This window comes from Neophocaena asiaeorientalis, unplaced genomic scaffold (assembly GCF_003031525.2).
Source record: "Neophocaena asiaeorientalis asiaeorientalis breed wild unplaced genomic scaffold, Neophocaena_asiaeorientalis_V1.1 scaffold43, whole genome shotgun sequence".
NCBI lineage: Eukaryota > Metazoa > Chordata > Mammalia > Artiodactyla > Phocoenidae > Neophocaena > Neophocaena asiaeorientalis.
In genome coordinates, this window is record NW_020173674.1 from 4,426,287 (window position 1) to 4,447,002 (window position 20,716).

Consider the following 20,716-nt stretch of genomic DNA (forward strand, 5'->3'; position numbering starts at 1 on the left):
CCCGCCTTGCCCCCTACAAGCCCTGCCCTAGGCCCCATGACCAGGCCCCGTCCAAACAAGCCCCACCCAGATAAGCCCCGCCCCACCAAGGTCCCACCTAAATAAGTTCCTCCCAAGTCCTGCCCTTTCCCCGGACAAACCCCGCCTCCAGGCCCCTCCCAGCCTCAAGCCCCGCCCTCCACCCCCTGTAAAGAGCCCCCTAGCAAGGGTCCCACACTGGTGAGGAAGGGCTGGGCCTGACTGGGGTGGAAGGGGGCACGTAGTAGGGGGCCCTGGAGCTCAGAAGCCTCCCACTAGAGCCCCTGCCCAAACCGAGGAGCCCCCTCACGCAAACCGCTTCCAGCAGTCACAGCCCCACCATGGCTCCCGCGGACCCTGAGCCTCTAGTCCCAGGGGTGCCTGAGACCAGCCTCCTCCTGCCCCAGCCTGGTCAGCGGAGGCCGTGTGCCGGTGAGGCCCCCCCTGCATTAAGACCCACTCAAAATGTGGTTATTAACCTGTCAGCACTTGCACGCAGGCAGCCCTCACTGGGGGCCGTGCACAGTTCCAGGCACCGTGCAGACGAGCCCCTTCAGTCCCCCGCAGCACTGGCAGGGCGTCCTGTTAGCACCTCCTTCCACAGCTGAGGTAGCTGAGGTGGTGAAACACTGAGGGGCTTGTCACCAAGCCAGGAGGCAGCAGACATGGACTCTGAGGCCAGGCATTCAGCTCCAGAGTCTGTGAGCTCATCCCACGTGCCTTTTGAAGGTCAGCAGTCTTCAGCAAACCCAGAGCCCAGCACGAAGGTGCATTGGTAAACAGACAGCTGGATGTACCCTTAGTGCTCTCCGTCCTGAAACAGACCAACCTCAGGGTTGCATCCAGTGACACTAGACAAGACCAAGAGCAGGGACAACGCTCATTCTGACAACTGGAGAAAAAGTGAAGCTACACACTGGTCAGGGAGACCCCCCCAGCTCCCTGGGCAGAAGGTTGGAGGACTCTTTACTGGGTGCGTTAGTTTCCTATTGCAGTTGTAACAAATGACCACAAATTTAGCATTTTAAAACAACACAAATTTGGACTAATATCTCTGAGTGGATGGACTTGGAACCAAGGGGTTTTTTTATATATACAATTAGGAAAACACAGCTCTTTGTAGGGGTACTTTAGTCTGTTGTTGCCTGAAAGGTCGCTAAAGCGTGATGCTACAGAGAGCTTCTGGCCGGCAAAGCATGCATTTTGAATGAAATGAGACTTATTAGCTAAATCACAGCCGATGCTTCACTTCTTAACCTTGTTCAGCAAATAACATTTTCTCAGGGTCCTATTTTCCACGTTTCTCTCTTAGTTGTATCAGAACCAGATCTTCAATATTTTAAACTTGGTGACACATATACATATGCTAAAAATGAAAGTGGAATGCAATCCCTGCAGTGGTATAAAAATGAAATATTTCTTTAGTTAGAGATCATTTGAGTAACCACTTTAAGCTATTGGTTCTAAAAACTGAATAAAAAATGAAATATAGGGACTTCCCTGGCAGTCCACTGGTTAAGACTCTGTGCTTCCACTGCAGGGGGGCACGGGTTCAATCTCTGGTCGGGGAACTAAGATCCCACATGCTGTGCAGCGCAGTCCAAAAGAAAAAGGAAAGAAGAAAAGAAAACAAATTTCCACTTGACATAAATAAATAAATAAATAAAATACAGATTCATCATCCTACAGTTTGGGAGGTCTGAAGTCTAAAATGGGTCAGCAGGGCGGCATTCCTGCTGGAGGCTCTAGAGGAGAATCCGTTTTCCTTGCCTTCCAGTTTCTAGAGGCTGCCTGCTTTCCTTGGCTGGTGGCCACTTCCTCCATCTTCAAAGCCAGAAGCATAACATCTTCAAATCACTCTCTCTCAGCTTCCATCACCACATCATCTTTTCTGTCTCTCACATGCCTGCCTCCCAGATCTTCCAAGGACTTACTGGGCTCACCCAGACAATCCAGAATAATCTCCCTGGGACCCAGCAGAGCCCTGAGTCCTGGGCTCTTCTCCCAGTCTGCTCCATCTCAGGAATTCTAACCCCATCCACCAGCTGCCTAAGCCAAAAACCCAGGAGGTGTCTTAACCTCTCTTTTCAACCCCTCATCTCCCACATCCTTTCAGCAATCCTGTAAGTTTAAACCCAAAATATATCCAGGTCTCTCCATCACCCCCTCACTTTCTCCTTGCCTCTGCCTCTGCCCCTGCAATCCATCCTTTACCAGTCTGGGGTCTCAGTGGTCTCAGAGTAAAATGCAAGCTCCCTTCCACAGCCTCCGAGGTCCTGCCCCACCTGGCCCCCCCCATCACTCTCTACCCCACTCACACTCACCTTCCACTGGCTCCTCAACAGTGTCCATCTCGTTCCCGTCTCAGGACAGTTGCACCCACTCCTCTCTCGACCCCAAATGTCCTTCCTCGTGGTCTTTGCACGGCTTCTCCTTCTCAACACTGAGATTCCAGTTCTAACATCACCTCCTGGTGTCAGCTCCTCAGGTAGGCCTTCCCAGACCCCAGGACCTTCCACTGGCCACTCTCTGAGATGATCATATTTCACAGTCCCTCTTCCCATCCCACTCGATGTCACTTCCAGAACATTCCAGCCCCCAGAGCTCAGGAACCCTGCATGCTCTGTTCATTCCATGCCCCACTGTACCCCAGAGCCCTCGTACAGCACCTGCCACTTAAAAGATTTTGAAGAAATCAAAACCCGCCCCCCCAAAGTAAATAACCTTAATCAGGGGTAGGCACACTTTTTTCTGTCAAGGGACTGGTAGGAAATATTTTAGTCCTTGTGGCCACACGGTCCCTGCACAGCCATTGGCGTCTGCCATTTCAGGGACAGACAGCCCTGCCCCAAATGGGGCCTCTGCCCCTGCAATCCAAATGGGCAGGGCTGTGTTCCGATAAAACTTTACTAATAGACACTGAAATTCGCATTTTATGCCAGTGTCATATGTCACAAAACATTTGTCTCCTTTTGATTTTTCTCAACCATTACAAAATGTAAAACTCATTCTTAGCTTTAGGGCTATACAGAAAAGGGCAGAGGGCCAGATTTGGCCTGAGGACTACAGTTTGCCAACCCCTGATCCGAATAACATTAGGAAAATGGTTTACTGAATTACAGAGAGCTCCATGATGTAATACATGATGTAATACTCACAAGGCGATTTTAAATGACAATCGCGACAAGTCTTTTTAAAACATGGGAAAATGTTTAAGACACATAAAGTGCAAAACAGCAGAACCCACAAGGGATTTGAACAGCCTGATGGATGGTAACTCTGTAAAAGTGTGCAGACACGTGGAGGATAATCTGTAAAATATTAAAAGGACCGTGCTGGGTAAGCAGAGTAAGAGTAGTTTTATCATTAGTTCTTCGCATTTTTCTTCAAGAAGATTCAGGATAATTCTTGGCTCCTGTTGTAAAGTGAAATTCCAGAGGCTGGGGGAAGCCAGGGATTGAAGTCATACATAAATTTGGACCATGTTTGGGATTTGAACCCAGCTCTGGTCCTCACTCGTTGCTGAACCCCAGTCCCCTCCTCTAGGAATGTGCGAGCGGGGAGTGAGAGGGTGAGTCCAGATAGAGACGCCGCCCTGAATGGAGCCTCCCTCCGGTGGCGGCCGCCCATCATGGGCACCTCCCTCATGACGGTTGTCTGTGTCTCAGTGGTCAGCCAGCTCTCTGCAGGAGGCTCCTCGGCAGCCCTAGTCATCAGGGGCCCCGCCCAGACGGCACCAGCACTAAGCCAGCTCCTCCTTCAGAGGGAGGACCAGAGGCTCGGAGGCCAGGCCAGCCATGGAGATAACAACCATCCCTTCTTCGCAGGGATGAGTGAGGACCAAAGGCAATAACAGTTATAGAGCCCGGCTCAAGGGCAAGCTAGAAGGCTTAAGCCACTGTTTGCTTTTCAAGAAGTCCAGGCGACAGGGAATGACCAGCTGACCCAGCACTTCCACTCTGAGGGAAGTGAAAACAGGTACATGTAAAAACTCATAGGCAGGGCTTCCCTAAGCCTTCCCTTCAACTAAGCCCGTGCGCCACAGCTACTGAGCCTGCGCTCTAGAGCCCGTGAGCCACAACTACTGAAGCCCGCGCGTCCAAATCCCGTGCTCTGCAGCAGGAGAAGCCACCACAACTACAGAAAGCCCACACGCAGCAACGGAGACCCAAAGGAGCCAAAACATTTTTTAAAAGAGATGAGACAAATACGATTATTATTAAGAACATTTGGGTGGGACTTCCTGAACCATTAAGTCACCCATCACCCAAGCCAGAAACATGGACATCTTCCCAGCCTCTCACCCCGCTGTGGGTCAGGCAACAAATCCCAATGATTTAACCCATGAATATTCAGCAGCTGTGCCCCTCACCCCCTCCACCTGGTCACCTCTCCAGACTCTGGCTACACTTTCCCGCATGACTCCTGTCCACCTCCGACACCTCTTCATGGTTGTCACCAGAGGGATTTTTCTAGAACACAGACTGAGCTGATCTCCCCCTCCTCCCACCCGTGTGAGACCCAGGCTCACTCCACAGCCAACCAGGACCACACGAGGCCCAAGATGGAGAAGCTCGTGGAGGACCCCAGACCCAGCAGGGATGGTTCTGTTCTGATTACAAGACCAACACTCACCGTTGGGGAAAACTTTTAAGAGATAAAAAGCGGGGCTTCCCTGGTGGCGCAGTGGTTGAGAGTCCGCCTGCCGATGCAGGGGACACGGGTTCGTGCCCCGGTCCGGGAAGATCCCATATGCCGCGGAGAGGCTGGGCTATGCCGCTGAGCCTGCGCGTCCGGAGCCTGTGCTCTGCAATGGGAGAGGCTGCAACAGTGAGAGGCTCACGTACCGCAAAAAAAAAAAAAGAGAGATAAAAAGCAGTGCAAGTGAAATAACAAGCACCACAGAGGTCAGAGAGGCTTACAATTTGGCCTTATGGCTTTCCATCTCTCTTACTAATACCAGTGTGTTTTACGTAAATTAGAGCGTACTGAATATATAGCTTTGTATCCCATTTTTATCATTAAACATGAGCATTAAATGATTACACAGTGTGATTATAAGATGATTCTAGGGACTTCCCTGGTGGCGCACTGGTTAAGACTCCGCACTTCCCCTGCAGGGGGCACGGGTTCAATCCCTGGTCGGGGAACTAAGATTCCGTACGCTGGATGGTGTGGCCAAAAAAAACAGAAAAACAACAAAAAAAGATTCTACCATTCAACTTTTACAAAGTATCTGCAAAAAGATGAATTCCTAAATATTATAGAGGAACTCTGGGGTAAAGCTGGCAGACTAAACACATATATCAACTGAAGGTCACCCAGGAGTCAAGCAGACTGATTCCACAGAATCACCAAAGGCTCGGGAAGTAGGGGCCTTGGGTGATAAGATAACCAGGATGGAGGAAAGCCTTTCAGAGAAGCAATCACCCATAGAGACAGACAGTAGAACAGAGGTTACCAGGGGCTGGGGGAAGAACTTGGTGTTGAATGGGGACAGGGTTTCCATTTGGGAATACGAGAAAGCTCTGGAAGTGGACAGTGGTGATGGTTGTACAATATCATGACAGTACTTAATGCTACCGAGATGTACCCTTCAGAATGGTTAAGATGGTAAATTTTATGTGTATTTTGCCACAATTTTTGTTTTTTAAAGATGCAGTCAGATCCTCGAATCCCATCTGCTACCCAGCGAGCCTCCCCGCCAACCTGGGAGAGGACTCACCGCAAGCCTAGTCTCTGCTGTGGGTAAAACGGGCACCTCTGCTCTGGGGCCCGAGGCACAGTGGCGGCGGGGATCCCACACAGAGGAAAGAGCATCGGTCGGGGAAGTGAACAGCAAGGCTGAGCCCCCACCACGCCACCCCCTGCCACTGGGGATCCAACAAGTCCAAAGGGAAAGACAGGCACCGATCTCCGGCCCCCAGCTCCAGGTCCGGGCAGCTGACTCCAGAGCAGGGTCCTCGGTCAACGAGGGTCCAGGCCTCAGTAGATACAAGTGGACAACCAACAGGTGTCTGAAGAGAGCCATCTTGCAAAGGCAGACAAAAGCAACACGGGGGAAGGAAAAGCGCTTCGGGCAGAGGAATGCAGGGAGCGGTCCACCAACAGCGCCCCCGGAGAGGAAGAAGGAGAGAGAGCGGTAAAAACTGGAGAATTCCAAACCCGCGAAAAATGTGATCGTATGAATTTTCAAAACAAATAGAACGGTTGGGCAAATAAGGCTGAGGAACAGCTCATAAAAAGAAAGCAAAAGGCCGAGAGACAGAAAACGGAAGAGGTAAAAATAATTAGAAAACGGGTCCAGATTTGCCATGCACGTGAGAGGAACTCCAGGGAAAGGGCAGAGACACATCACAAAGAAGAAAATACTCAGTGAAATGACCTCAGAAAACCTCGCTGAGTAGGATCACCAAAGAGCCCAGTCCTGGCTACAGAGGGACGGGCCCGAGTCACGCGCTCGACAGATGACTGGAAGTTCCAGGAGGTGGACCGGGGCTTGAGACGGGCGCAGACCCGCCCCCGTGGAGCTTACAAACATTTCAAACCAAGACTCACAGAAAGAAATGCATTTACGTCACAGCTCTGTACGCACAAAGCCCTGAACAAAAGTTTCGTCAAACGATGCTTCCTTTGACCGCGTCTGTCACACTCTGATCGCTCCCGTCTCACTTACTCTATTCTATTTCATTTCAATTTTTTTAAAACCCTCGTCAAAACTCACCATATTGATTTCACAGCCCACCACTGGCATATGACCAGCAGTTAATAAGAAAAACAAAACATTTGGTGCATGTATACAGTGGAATATTACTCAACCGTTGAAAAGAATGAAGTGATGCCATTTGCAGCGACATGGATGGGCCTGGTGGTTATCACACTAAGTGAAGTAAGTCAGACAGAGAAAGACAAATATATGATATCGCTGATATGCGGAATATAAAAAAAAGATACAAATGAATTGATTTACAGAACAGAAACAGACTCACAGATTTAGAGAAGGCATTTATGGTTACCGGGGGGAAGGGTGGAGGGGAGGGATAGATTAAGAGTTTGGGATCGACACGTATACACTGCTATATTTAAAATAGATAACCAGGCTTCCCTGGTGGCGCAGTGGTTGAGAGTCCACCTGCCGATGCAGGGGACGCGGGTTCGTGCCCCGGTCCGGGAGGATCCCACATGCCGCGGAGCGGCTGGGCCCGTGAGTCATGGCCGCTGAGCCAGCGTGTCCGGAGCCTGTGCTCCACAACGGGAGAGGCCACGGCAGTGAGAGGCCCGCGTACCGCAAAAAAAACAAACAAACAATAAAATAAATAAAAATAAAATAAAATAGATATCCAACAGGACTTCCCTGGCAGTCCAGTCCTTAGGACTCTGCACTCGTACTGCATGGGGCACGGGTTCCATCCCCGCTGGGAGAACTAAGACCCCACAAGCTGTGCCACGCAGCAAGAAGAAAATAACCAACAAGGACCTACTGTAAAAAATAATAATAATGCTAATAAAAGAAAAACAAAACACTAAGCCAGAGGGGACGCAGATTCTATAATGGTGTAGTAACAAAGTCTCATGTGTTCCACTCGGCCAAGCTTTGAAACTTCACCCCAAACCCCAGAGCCCTCCCTCTGACAGCAAACTCCCAGCCCCCTTGTCCGTGTGTGGCAGGACCCCCGCCTCCGACTGCTTTGCTGAGAACAGCTCGTAGGTGCAAGGCTGGAAGCTGGGAGACCAGAGCACCAGTGGAGTCAGGAAAAAGGGAAGCCACGGTGGGCACTTCAGTCCAAGGACCTCACCCAGGACGCTGGCTGCACAGAGAAAATAAGCAACTACCAATCACCCTCAGTGCTGAGAGGACAGAAGGGCTGCGAGCTCAAAGGGCGGGCCCCGCAGCTCTCTGAGGAGTGGGTGCTGTGCAGCCTCTGAGGACAGGCGAGAGGCCAATTCTGGAAGAACCAAAGGCAGCTGCCCTGCTGGAGGGACACTGAGAGGGACAGGAAAATAGGGCCCAGGTCCCTTCTACCATCTCCCAGTCTCCCTCTGGAGCCGGCTGCTGGCAGAACAGGAGGACCAGGGTGTGGTCTGCTGAGCGTCAGCCCAGCCTCACAGAGCAAAGCAGAGAAAGGGGGACTTGGAGGAGAAAGGTGCCGTGTAGCAGCCAGCAACCCCGAGGCGGACAGGAGGAGGCTGTGCCGGGATTCTGGGAGGCGGGCTGCAGGCGGGCGTCTGGCCCAGGGCGGCAGCGGTGCGATGGGAAGACACGGGCAGATTCCGAGCGTCGTTTGAAGGCAGAGAACAGAGGACTTGCTGGCAGGTCACTGTGGGGTATAAGAGAAAGGTGGACAGGATGAGCGTGAGAGTTCAGGGGTGCGCGACCTTAAAGACCCAGCTGCAGATGTAGACGGCGTGTCAGTGTCCTGGGGCAGCTGCAACAAATGACCACAAACTGGGCGGCTTAAAACCACAGAAACTTGTTCACTCCTGGTTCTGGAGGCCGCAAGTCCAAAATCAAGGTGTCAGCAGGGCCACGCTCCCTCCCAAGGCCCCAGGGGAGGAGCCTGCTCGCTTCTCACAGCTTCTGGGGCTCCAGGTGTTCCCAGGATTGGGGCCGCGTTCCTCCAATCTCTGCCTCTGTGGTCACGTGGCCTTTTCCTCTTCTTGTGTCTGTCCTCTCTGTCTCTTTTTTTTTTTTTTGGCGGTACGTGGGCCTCTCACTGTCGTGGCCTCTCCCGTTGCGGAGCACAGGCTCCGGGCATGCAGGCTCAGCGGCCATGGCTCACGGGCCCAGCCGCTCCGCGGCACATGGTATCTTCCCGGACCGGGGCACGATCCCACGTCCCCCGCATCGGCAGGCGGACTCTCAACCACTGCGCCACCAGGGAAGCCCCTCTCTGTCTCTTATAAGGCCACCTGTTGTTGGCTTGAGGGCCCACGGGCCGCCAGGATGATCCCATCTTGAGATCCTTAATTATGTCTGCATAGACCAAAAAGTCTTATTCGTAGGTCCTGGGTAGTAGGATGAGGGCATATCTTTTGGGGGCCACCCTTCCGCCCACTGCCGAGGAGCCAGTCAGGTGCTCAAATTGGGACGTGTTGAGTTTGAGATGCCTCTTAAATACCCAGGTGCAGATGGGAGCAGGCATTCATTTGGAGCTGGGGGAAGACAGCCGAGAAGACAGTCATCGGGGAGCCAGCAGCATATAATTGACCTTAAAGCCCCGAGTGGCTCAGGCCTCAGTCTCCCAGAAGCAGAGGGGGCATCCAGCACTCAGGTGTCCGGCTTATGGGGAGCGGCCACTCGAGGGAAGAGAGTGCGGAAGCAGGTGGGCTCGGGGGAAGCTGAGCAAAGAGGAGGTCTTAGCTGGAGACAGGCGTCGGCTGGGGCAAGGTGCTGGGGGACAGATCTCACCAGAGCCCTCCCGCCTTGAGCCAAGGGCCAGCGTCTTGAATCTCTGTGTCCTGCTGAGTTCTGTCCAAATTCCTGAGCCCAGAACCCAGGAGTCTGATAAACGGTTGTTTTATACCAGAGTTTTGGGTAAATTGTTATGCGGCCATAGCAACGGGAACAGCCTTTTTTTCCCCCTCTGCTGAATGGGAAAGCCCCAGCCAGCATCTAGTTCGAGCGTGGCCCTGGCCTCACCCCACCTCGGAACTGGCCCTTTTTGCCCCCATCACCCACAGGTAGAACACCCCCTGCTTCTTCCCAGACCAGGAGCCTAGCAGGCCCACTGCTTCCCCGCCTCTGACTGCCCTAGTTCTGTCTGCTTTCTGGAACACGGGGATGTTTATCTTTGGGTGGGGTGTGGCTTCATGTTTTTAAACCTCTTTTCCATTTTATTAGCACGGCTGGGGGTGGGGTCAGAGATGGGGGTGAGGGCCGTGCCCCGAAGCATAAACTTGCAATGTCATCTTGACCGGAAGCCTGAGTTCTACGCCTCCTGCCCTCAGTGATGGGGGCCCGGGGGACCCCCGTGGGGCCTGCCCCTCCCGTCGCCTCACCCGGGGAGAATAAAGAATGGGGTGGCACAACCCCTGTTCTCAGGCTTGCCGAGGCGGAGGGTCCCGCCTTGGCCTGGAGACGGCTGCCTCTGTGCTGTAGAAGAAAGACGCAAGTTTATCCCCAGCGGAGGCCCCGGATCTATGGCCTGCTGGTGTCTTCCCCGTACACATTCAGAGACACGGCCAGCAGTCCGTACAGGGTTTGCTAGGGCTTGGCTGCGTGGATCTAAGTGCTGAAGCCAGCAGGGAGATCCACAAGCAAGGGTAACCTCTGTCCTCTCACTCCAGGAAAGGGTGTGAAAGACCCCAGGACGCTCCTGCATTCACGGCAGAGGATCAACCAGAAATTCCCTGCCCCGGCTCGGCTGTGTCATCCAGACCTGGGCACCCCATGCCCGTCCACAGCCTCTGTCTGTCCGGGGCCACTAGCAGCTTCCGTAGCATCTCTGGGCAAATTAGAAACTGGAAGCCCCCTCCCCCGCACCAGAAAAGGGACTTCCCTGGCGGTCCAGTGGTTAGGACTCTGCGCTTTCACCGCCGAGGGCCTGGGTTCAATCCCTGGTCGGGGAACTAAGATCCCGCAAGCCACACGGCACAGACAAAAAAAAAAATAGAAACTGAAAGCCCTTCCTCTGAGTGGCCACAGCCAGTTTCGCAAGACTTGATAGGCTGGGCACAGTTGGGTTTCAGCCCCAAATCACCCCCAAAAGCCTCTTCAGTCCACTCCCGAGAAAGGTGAGCAGGTCCAGCTCGGGGGCAGGACCCCTCTGACTGCTGAAGTTCTCCACGTGGGGCTAAAGGCTAAAACGAGTGGCATTACTGTCTCAGAATGGTGTGGACACTGTGTTTAATAGGGAAGAGAGGGGCGTGAGAAGTCCTCTGCTGGGTTTCTGTTTCTCTGGGTCCTGGAATGTCTAACTCATTGCATTGAAAGAATCCAAGTATGGCTTCCCCCTAAGGAGGTTCACTTCTGATTTGTGGCAGACCCCAAAACAGTGATTTCCAAGTGTTTCTGATCTTATACCCCCATCAACAACATATACAAAATTATACACCATGACCAAGTGGGATTTACCTCAGGAATTCAAGGTTGGTTTAACATTCAAAATTCAATTCATGCAGTCCACCATATTCGTAAAGGACAAATCCCAACAACCCCTGTTCTCAGGCTTGCCGAGGCGGAGGGTCCCGCCTTGGCCTGGAGACGGCTGCCTCTGTGCTGTAGAAGAAAGACGCAAGTTTATCCCCAGCGGAGGCCCCGGATCTATGGCCTGCTGGTGTCTTCCCCGTACACATTCAGAGACACGGCCAGCAGTCCGTACAGGGTTTGCTAGGGCTTGGCTGCGTGGATCTAAGTGCTGAAGCCAGCAGGGAGATCCACAAGCAAGGGTAACCTCTGTCCTCTCACTCCAGGAAAGGGTGTGAAAGACCCCAGGACGCTCCTGCATTCACGGCAGAGGATCAACCAGAAATTCCCTGCCCCGGCTCGGCTGTGTCATCCAGACCTGGGCACCCCATGCCCGTCCACAGCCTCTGTCTGTCCGGGGCCACTAGCAGCTTCCGTAGCATCTCTGGGCAAATTAGAAACTGGAAGCCCCCTCCCCCGCACCAGAAAAGGGACTTCCCTGGCGGTCCAGTGGTTAGGACTCTGCGCTTTCACCGCCGAGGGCCTGGGTTCAATCCCTGGTCGGGGAACTAAGATCCCGCAAGCCACACGGCACAGACAAAAAAAAAAATAGAAACTGAAAGCCCTTCCTCTGAGTGGCCACAGCCAGTTTCGCAAGACTTGATAGGCTGGGCACAGTTGGGTTTCAGCCCCAAATCACCCCCAAAAGCCTCTTCAGTCCACTCCCGAGAAAGGTGAGCAGGTCCAGCTCGGGGGCAGGACCCCTCTGACTGCTGAAGTTCTCCACGTGGGGCTAAAGGCTAAAACGAGTGGCATTACTGTCTCAGAATGGTGTGGACACTGTGTTTAATAGGGAAGAGAGGGGCGTGAGAAGTCCTCTGCTGGGTTTCTGTTTCTCTGGGTCCTGGAATGTCTAACTCATTGCATTGAAAGAATCCAAGTATGGCTTCCCCCTAAGGAGGTTCACTTCTGATTTGTGGCAGACCCCAAAACAGTGATTTCCAAGTGTTTCTGATCTTATACCCCCATCAACAACATATACAAAATTATACACCATGACCAAGTGGGATTTACCTCAGGAATTCAAGGTTGGTTTAACATTCAAAATTCAATTCATGCAGTCCACCATATTCGTAAAGGACAAATCCCACATGGCCATCCCCATAGGCACAGAAAAACCTGTGACAAAGTCCAAAACCTATCCACGATGAAAAAAATAAAAACATTAAAAAACATTTAATAAAAATTCATAAATAAATAAACAAAAACTCTCAGCCAACTAAGGATGGAAGGGAACTTCCTCTCCCGATACCGCAAATGGGCGTTAGGGAACGTGGTAGAGGTGAAGGACGCCCAACCCTACACGTTAACTGAAATTTCTTGCGTTGTACACTGGCAAGGGGTGGACTTTATGGTATGATACTCACACCTCAATAAACCTGTACAACAAAAGAACTCATCGGCAGCTGAGGGCAGGGGAGAGAGCTGAGTGATGGTTCCAGTAGAAAAGGGGGGAATCGTTGCTGAAACAGGAAGGCAGCCCAAAACAAAGAGAGAAGTCAGAGATCAAAATAATTCACAAACTGGACAACCCAAGCTGGCATAACTAAGAATCTGCCCACCTAGAGTGAGCCCAGGTCGGCTCACTCGCTCCACTTTTCCTCCGAGCAAAGAAGTTTCCAGACCAAATAAGGCTGCAGCTTTTGAAACGCTCCTGGCACAGAACACAGTTCCTTTTTAATACCAGGTTGTAACTCAGGCCTAAACCATTCCCAAAGCAGCTGGTGCCCATCAGCCCACTCTGATCGCCTGGTAACGCTCCAAACAAACCCAGGTAAACACAGGGCAGGGCAGGGCTGGCCCACCAGCAGGGGGTGAGGGTGCGCCCTGCCGCACGGAAGGAAGCCTGGGGTGCCAGCCCAGGTGCAGGGCTCGCCGCATCAGCAACATCGGCTGGCAGCAGACCAGCTCCTGGGGCTCCCGGCACCCTGGCTGAGTGCGGGAAACACCATTTGCTGAACCCAGACGAGGAGCCACATGTGCTGTCTTGTCATCTTCACGGCAGCGCTGCAACAAGATGACAAGGACAGCGGACACTTCCGGAGCACTGAAGCACTCTTTCAAGGGCCGTGTGAGTTTAAAGCTTTTCATCTTCTCAGCAACCCTGTGAGATGGGTCCTGTCACCTCCCCATTTTACAGACGAGGAAACTGAGGCCCAAGGCCATGCAGCCCGTACAAGGTAGATCTGGGCATGCACCCCAGGGCTGACATGCTCTGAAGCCGGGGCTCCATCCTGGGCCGTATCGCCCCTACCCCAAAAGAAGAAAACGGCAGGCCCCCTAGTTGGTGCCTCCACAGAGGCGAAGAAGCACGCCCACCCGGAAGGGACCCCAACACCAGCTGCTCCTTCGGGAAGGGCTGCAGCCTGCAGGTGCCTGCAGCTCACGCTTCTTTGGCCTGGGACGTTTTCTCCTTTCTTGGGGCTACCCTGCCCAGGCTGAACTCTAGGACATATTTTTGAGCAACCAGCTACAAATATTTTCCTAACAAAGTCTCTCTGGGATGAGAAACGGAAAACTTTTGTGTTGTAACCATCAACTCATGACATTTTAACCGTGGGTCAAAGCCGGCTTGAGTGGAGGGCAGTGGTGGAGGGGTGAAGGCTCCATGCGGGGCAGGGGTGTGAGGCAACCACAGCAAACCACACGGGGTACTGCCAAGAGCCCAGTAGCCCAGCCCAGGCCTTGCCAACACACACTGCCCACTGCCCGTTGCCCACTGCCATGCTGCAGACTTCTCGGCATAGCCGGAGAGGCGGCCCATTCCCATCCCTGTGACAGAACAAGCCACGTTCGGTAGAGCTGGCATCCACTCGCAGGGCCCCCCAACTCGGGAGGTCTCTCAGCACCCCCGCGCCAACTTCCCTCCTCTACTTCGAGCTCTTCCTGGCGGAATGGCCCAGGGGACGAAGGTACAGGGCCTGCCCTTTCCGGTGCCCTGACTCGGCACCGCCTCTGTGCCGGGACTGGATAGACCCCAATAAGATACACAGACGTGGGCACAACTGGGTCAGCGAAGATCCTTTTAGCTGCTAGCGATGGAAACCCAAGGCGGACGGAGACCCAAGGCTAGAAAAGGGGATTTATTAGTCCGGGACACTGAGAATGGGCTGGGGATCAGGTGCGGCTGGACCCAGGTGCTCGATGTGATCAGGTTATTCCCCCACACCCCGTTTTGGTGCTGCTTCTGTGCTGGACTCCTTCTCTCCTACAGACAGGCTTCCTCTAGATGGCAGGAGGGGTGGCTGTGGGTCATCCCCGGTGGAAGAAGAACCAACACCTTTCTTTTAGCATCTGTCTGCGGACCCCAGGGTAGATCCCTGATGGGCCCTGTTAGGATTCTGGCCCATCCCTGAACCTGGCCCTCCTGTGGCTGTTAGGGTATGTTCTCTGATCCAGCTGAGGACCCAGAGCCTCCCTGTGGCAAGGGGATTGGAGCTTGTTACCACAGAGGCAGGGAGATTAGCACCCTCAGGAGGCAGAAAAGCTGCCACCGTACCGCTCAGCAACCATGAAACGATGCTTCAAACGCAGACACCTTGTGACCTTGTAGCCACGTCCACGTTTCCCACCAGCCTGGGCCCTCAAGGGCAGCGGGAGCTGCGGCTCTACACAAGGCAGTGCCCTCCGTGATGACATGAATCATCACCAGACAGTGTGTGGCACTTAAAGACACAATGCACCCGGGTCCCCACTCCTTCCTCTTCCTGAAAAATTCAGTCCTACAGCCACTTCATGGGAGCCAGTGAGGAAGGCACCCACGGAAGGGGCAGGAGGAGGGGCCGTGGTGCAGAGTGGGTGTCGGGCCTGGGCAGGGGTGGGGCGTCTCCACGAGAGGGGGCACAGGGAGGGCCGCCAGGCGGGGGGGCGGGGCCCAGCACTGGCAAAGGCAGGGTGGTCAAGCGTGTGGGCCTGGCAGGAAGGACAGGCTCCATCAAGACGCTGGATAAATGGCAACTGGGGGGGGCTCCTGAGGGAGACTGAGGCCAAAAACCCAGACACCCGAACACCAGTGGCTCTGAGGGCCCCGGGGATGGGAATGACGATGGGGGCGGGAGGGTGCAGTTGGCGACAGAGAAGGAGCCAGACCGATGCCCGGAGGCCCCGTGCAGGCCTGGCCTCTTCTCCAGCGGCAGCTCTAGGCAAAGCGCCGTCCTCAGTGCTGTCCTTCCTTCGAGCCAGACCCTGTATTTTCCCCTCCAGTTCACAGTGCTACACCTGCCAACCTGAAACTTTCGTTCCAGTTGGTAGAAAATCAAGCAGAACAGGTATGTTTTCTCCCCCTTGTCATTCGTCCCCAGGACAAGAGCTGCCCGCGTGGCCGGCGCCCACCTCCCGCCTAAGGCCCCGAGTGTCCTGTGCTCACCGGTTCTCAACCACTTTGGAAAGTGACGCTTTGAGCAAAGAGGGGAAGAAGGACCATTGGAGACACATAACACACATACCGTGGACCACGTGCACATATTTTTATTTGGTTTTTAAATCACTTATATCCCTTAGAAACACAAAAAACTCTGAGGATAGAAGAATACATCCACCTGGGGTTCTCTTCAACGAGGGACCCGGGAGGACACCTCCGGGGGCTCTGGGTCTGCAGGGGTCAGCAGCGCCGGCGCTCTGGGGCGGCTCTTTCCCGAGACCATCACCGGGAACAGCGCCGAGGACGGGCAGGCGCTGGCCCGGGAGCCTTCGTAAACCACACCCAGGCCTGAGCTAGGGCCTGCACAGCAGCAGAATGGTCAGGGCTGTCAGGTCAGGCTGGGGCCACCGCAGCCACGAGGGCACAGACAGACGACGGCCTCGGTGGAGTCACAGCCCCAGCGAGGGGCGAGTCGTGCACGGGGGCACGCAGGAGACGTGCCAGCTCCAAGACGTCACCTGGGCGCCCTCTCACCTGACGGGCTGAACACTGGCCAGCCCTGGACGGCAGGGACATCACTTTTATGGAGTTTGAGGCCCAGGCAGGGGTCCGAGGGAACAGAACCTTCCCGACGCCGGAAGCAGCAGCCCGTGATTCCGAGGGCGGGATCTCGGGGAATGGCCTGGGCCGGGAGTGAGGAAGGGGACGCAGCAGTCCAGGGCCTTCCCTACAACAGCCCTGAGAAGCGGCCACTGGCCCTAGCTGTGCCCCGCGGCCTCTCCACCGCGACCCACCACGTCAGAGCAGCTCACCGCCCCGTGCTCCCGCAGCCACCTCACCCGTCACCGGGGAGACGGCGTGGGTCTGCCTGTAGCACTGTCGCCAGGAGCTGCCGCCAGGGACAGAAAGACGCCGGGGGCAGCCCCGCTCACCGGCAGCCACAGCTTCAGACGCAGAGGCGGCGCACGCGGTGGGGTTCCCGGCCTCACTTCCCCTTCTCCTTCCTCTTGCCCCTCCGCTGGCCGGTCAGCTGGTCCAGCTTCTTGTCCAGCCTCCTCTGCAGCTGGGCCCTCTTGGCAGGGTCCAGGGACCTGTCCTTGGTCCCGCTGCCGGCGTAGGGGACCCCTTCCCGGCTGATCCTCTGCCGCGCATGGGCGCGAGCCCTCTCCCCACAGCCGTGGGTCTGGGGGACACAAGAGGCAGTGCTGTGCTGGGGCGGAGGAAGAGGCCCCCAGTTCCGCCATCGCAGAGCTCGGGGGTCAGGAAGCCCCAGCACCGACCTCGGAGGGGCTCCCGGGGGTCGGGGGCGGGCAGGGTCCACACCCTCACAGGGCTGGCAGCTAGAGCCCAAAACCCTTCCTGCAGCCCTGCCCAGACCCTCCTCTGAGCAGACCTCCCTGGCAGGGTGATGTCAATCTGCTTGGCAGTGACACACGCACAGGCCCACAGTCTGTACGTGGGTGACACACGCACAGGCCCACAGTTTGTATGTGGGTGACACACCCACATGCACAGGTCCAAAGTTTATATGTGGGTCACACACACACACACACACACAGGCCCACAATTTGTATGGGGGTGATACGCACATGCACACAGGCCCACAGTTTGTATGCAGGTTACACACACACGCACAGGTCCACAGTCTGTATGTGGGTCACACACACACACAGAGGCCCAGTCTATATGGGGTGCATACACCCAGGATCTGCGTCCTGGAGACAAAGCCCTGCCGCCCTCCCCACTGCCCGAGCCCGAGGGTCCACGTACCTCGGGCAGGTGGTGGCTGAGGCAGTAACGGCGGCTGCAGTGCTGACAGAGCTGGCCCAGGGTTACGACGCTGGCTGTGCACTTGGCGAGGCCGCAAGTGTTGTCAGCCTTGATGGCGGCCGAGACCAGGGCGTCAAAGTCCTCCCCGGCGGGCAGGTCTATGGCCATGGGTCCTAAGGGGAGAAAGGTGTCACCCGAACAGGCAAGGAGAAAGAAGTCGGACCGGAGCTCTCCCGCTGGGCCCACATCTGCCCCATCGGGCAGCTGCGCCCGGCCTCCTGCTTTCGGGGCCGCAGCGCGTGAGCAGACGCACCATCGAGCTGGGTCCCTCCCTGAACCGACGACCACTCACACCAGGCAGTGAAGGCATGAGTCTCCAGAAAGGGCTGGCCGTGCAGGGAGCAGGCCTGCACAAAGTTCATGTGAGAATGTTCCTTACCTCGTTAAGTATAAAAACCCCGAACTACCACGCCTCCAGGGTGATGGTCAGATGAACCCCTGCACGTTCACCGGCCAGGGCTAATGAAACCTTAACGTTCGTAACCAGGTGTGTGAAAATCTTTTAAAGTTGTAGGAAAACGCTCAGAAGAGGAAGAGAGACACAATTATAATATGGTCGTAATTCTGTAATTACACCATAATTCTGGCTGCTTGAAGAAGCGTTTCAAACCCCGAGCAGTGCCAGCAGCCGTGAAATGGGGTGATGTCTCCCCAGGGCGCTCGGTCCTCAAGTGGCCATGCCCCACACCTTCCTCTGGAAGGAAGCCCAGTTCCTCCAGTCATGCCTTCCTGGCCCCCGTCCTCCATGGCAGTTACATGTTCTCAGTGGGGTTTAAACAGGAGTGAAGCATCTCCTTCCCCCATCAGAGTGTCAGCTCCCACAGGGCGGAGGTGGCGTCCGTCTCGCTCACTAGCGCAAGGCTTGGCACACGGAGGTCACTCACTAAATGTCATGGAGTGAGTCCAGACGGACCCTCAGGCGCAGGGAGCTGCCCTGAAAGCTGAGAATCATGCTTATGCAGCTTTGCGCACAGGCATCAAGGACACGGGGAACGGGACCGCCTTCGCGGTCTTGCCAAGAGGGGAGCGGCTGTAACAGAGCTCACCTAGGCGTCTACAGAAAATCCAGACCCTGGACCTTCAATCTCAGTACGAGACGGGGGTGCAGAGTAAACAGGCCCCGGGCGCCCCAGCAGAGGGCCAGCACAGCCCGGGATGCGACAGCAGAGTGCGCGGCCCTGCCTGGGACCCCGCGAGTCCGTGAAAGGAGCGCCGTTGCCGCAGCAGGGCGCTGCGGCTGCCCCTCCGTTCCCAGGGGCCCCAGGCCCACCCCGGCTGCTACTCCAGGCCCTTCACCTGCAGTAGAAGCTCTGAGGGCTCCCTACCTGCCGGGCCCTAGGCGAGGCCCCGGGCACACAAAGGACACTGTGACTAGCACGGCCCTCAGGGAACTCAGACCACACCAACTGAAACTGGGCAGAAAATGCAGGATTAGGGCAGGGGCACCACCGGGAAGGGGTCCTGATTCTTTCGAGGGTGGCAGGTGGGTCTGCAGTGGGGCAAACTCCCCAGTAGAGGGGACACCACGCCTGTGTTCTCGCGAGCCGACCAGCTTACCTTCTGCTTCTTTCTTCTTTTTCTTTTCTGGTAACTTCCGCGGCCCGGAGCCCGTGGCCCGCTGCTCCAGCTGGCTCCCCGCCCTCTGCAGTCTGTCCAGGTGCAGCACCTTCAGGTCCGGCTGGCCCTGGCTGCTCTGCTCCCCGATGGCGGGCTCTGTCTGCGCAGGGCTGGGGGGCTCTGGACACAGAGGGGCTTTGCTGCCAGGCCCTGCCGGGGTTGCTGGAGCCGCAGGGGCCGCTGGGACCCTCTTGCTCACGGTGATGAACCGTTCCTTCCCCTCCCCGGCACTTTCGTGCCTCAGCCCGTACTCTTCCGCGATCTGATGGACCCACATCCTGTCTTGCGAATCCAGCGAGGCAGGGAACTCCAGCTGCGTCTTCTCACTCGCTATGAACTCCGTTATCACAGCCCCGAATTGCTCTGCGCCACCTCTGCTCCTGCCCCCCTCCCGGCCGCCTCCGTTCAGGCTGGGCTGAGGCTGGGCCTTGGAGGACAAAGGCGCCGTGCCCGGCTTCTTCCGACCCAGCGCGGCCCCCGTGGGCTGCCTGCTCCCGGGAGCCCTCCTGGCCGTCGCGGCAGAGCCGCGGGTCTTCGCGCCGGCCTGGCCAGGGCCCTGGGCACCCTCACGGGAGTAGTTTTCAGGGACGATGTCGTCGAGATACTCAAAGGCTGTGCGCACCTCCCCGTGCTCTGTGAAGTAGTCCACCAGCGTCTTCAGGAAGGCGTGGCTGCTGACGGTGTGGGAATCGCAGACCACGGCCACATGCCGCCGGGCGCGGGTGACGGCCACATTGACGCGCCGGTTCTCGGCGAGGAAGCCAACCTCACCTGCACACGAACCGGGAGGGGGCGCAGGGAGCAGGGACTAAGGGCTAGGAAGGCAGGCCTCCCCCCATCAGCAACCGTCACCCGAGAAGGACCACGCGGCTCCGTCCACCCCCACAGCCAGGGGCCCCGTCACTCAGCACCCACCCCTCAGCCCCCAGCCACCGTCTAGGACGGTCCCACGGTCCCACCTGGAGTTTTGGCAGCTACCAGACTGCCGCTCATTCCCAAGTCGGTACAAAGTCCTCTCCCTAAGCCCAGACCCAGGACACAGCCCAGGGCTGCAGCTGCGGTCGACACACAAGGGAAAGCGCCAGGGACATTCCAGTGTGTTCTTCCCCCGCCTCAGCTTAACCCCTCCTCTTATCTGTTGCCAACCTCGTACTGGAAACGACTCACAGAGCCCGTTAACTAACAACTGTTTCTGGGTACAGTTTTCTTACCAGATGGCACATCCACGCGCCCTGGCCGCAGAAGCCATGCCCTGAGGCTAAACTGGCCTAGAGGCCAGGAGACAAGCTCTGGGCTCTTGGGGCCCCCTCTGCAGCAGCGTCCCGGTGTCCCCAGCCACCCCACTCGGCTTGCGGGACCCTAGTTCCCCGAGCAGGGATCGACCCTGGGCCCTGGGCAGTGAAAGCGCCGAGGCCTAACCACGGGACCACCAGGGAAGTCCCGGCTCCGCACCTTTCCTGTTGGATCTGACGAAGGACAGGATCACAGCCTCCTTCTCTCGGCCCTGGAAGCCGTCGACAGACTTAATCTCGAGCTCCGGGTGCCTGTGCGTGAGGCTCTGTCTGAGCAGGTCCACCTGAAACACCAAGCGAGGCCACATATCACAGCCCAGGTCGGGCCAGCCTGGACACGCTGCCGCTCAGCCCGGCGGAGGCCTGGCCCTGCAGAGCTGCCAGGCCCCAGGGAGGCCCCGCAGGAGCCCCGGG

The 20,716-nt window shown here is 56.1% G+C and overlaps 1 protein-coding gene across 2 annotated transcripts in view; it reads right to left on the bottom strand.

Moving 5' to 3' along the window:
* Nucleotides 1–15,654: 15,654 nt before the first annotated feature.
* The window catches only part of IGHMBP2 (immunoglobulin mu DNA binding protein 2), a 25,100-nt gene continuing 20,038 nt past the window's right edge, over nt 15,655–20,716 (bottom strand). Inside the window, exons 12-15 of one of the 2 annotated variants that reach the window (XM_024748689.1) lie at nt 20,463–20,586; nt 18,951–19,781; nt 17,334–17,506; nt 15,655–16,746 (exon numbers count right to left, since the gene is read on the bottom strand). In XM_024748689.1, coding sequence (XP_024604457.1) covers nt 16,549–16,746; nt 17,334–17,506; nt 18,951–19,781; nt 20,463–20,586 — 1,326 coding nt within the window. In that variant the 3' untranslated portion in view covers nt 15,655–16,548. Of the gene's footprint in view, nt 16,747–17,333; nt 17,507–17,772; nt 19,782–20,462; nt 20,587–20,716 lie in introns of those variants that run through there. The other variant, XR_003003675.1, reaches the window with a different exon arrangement.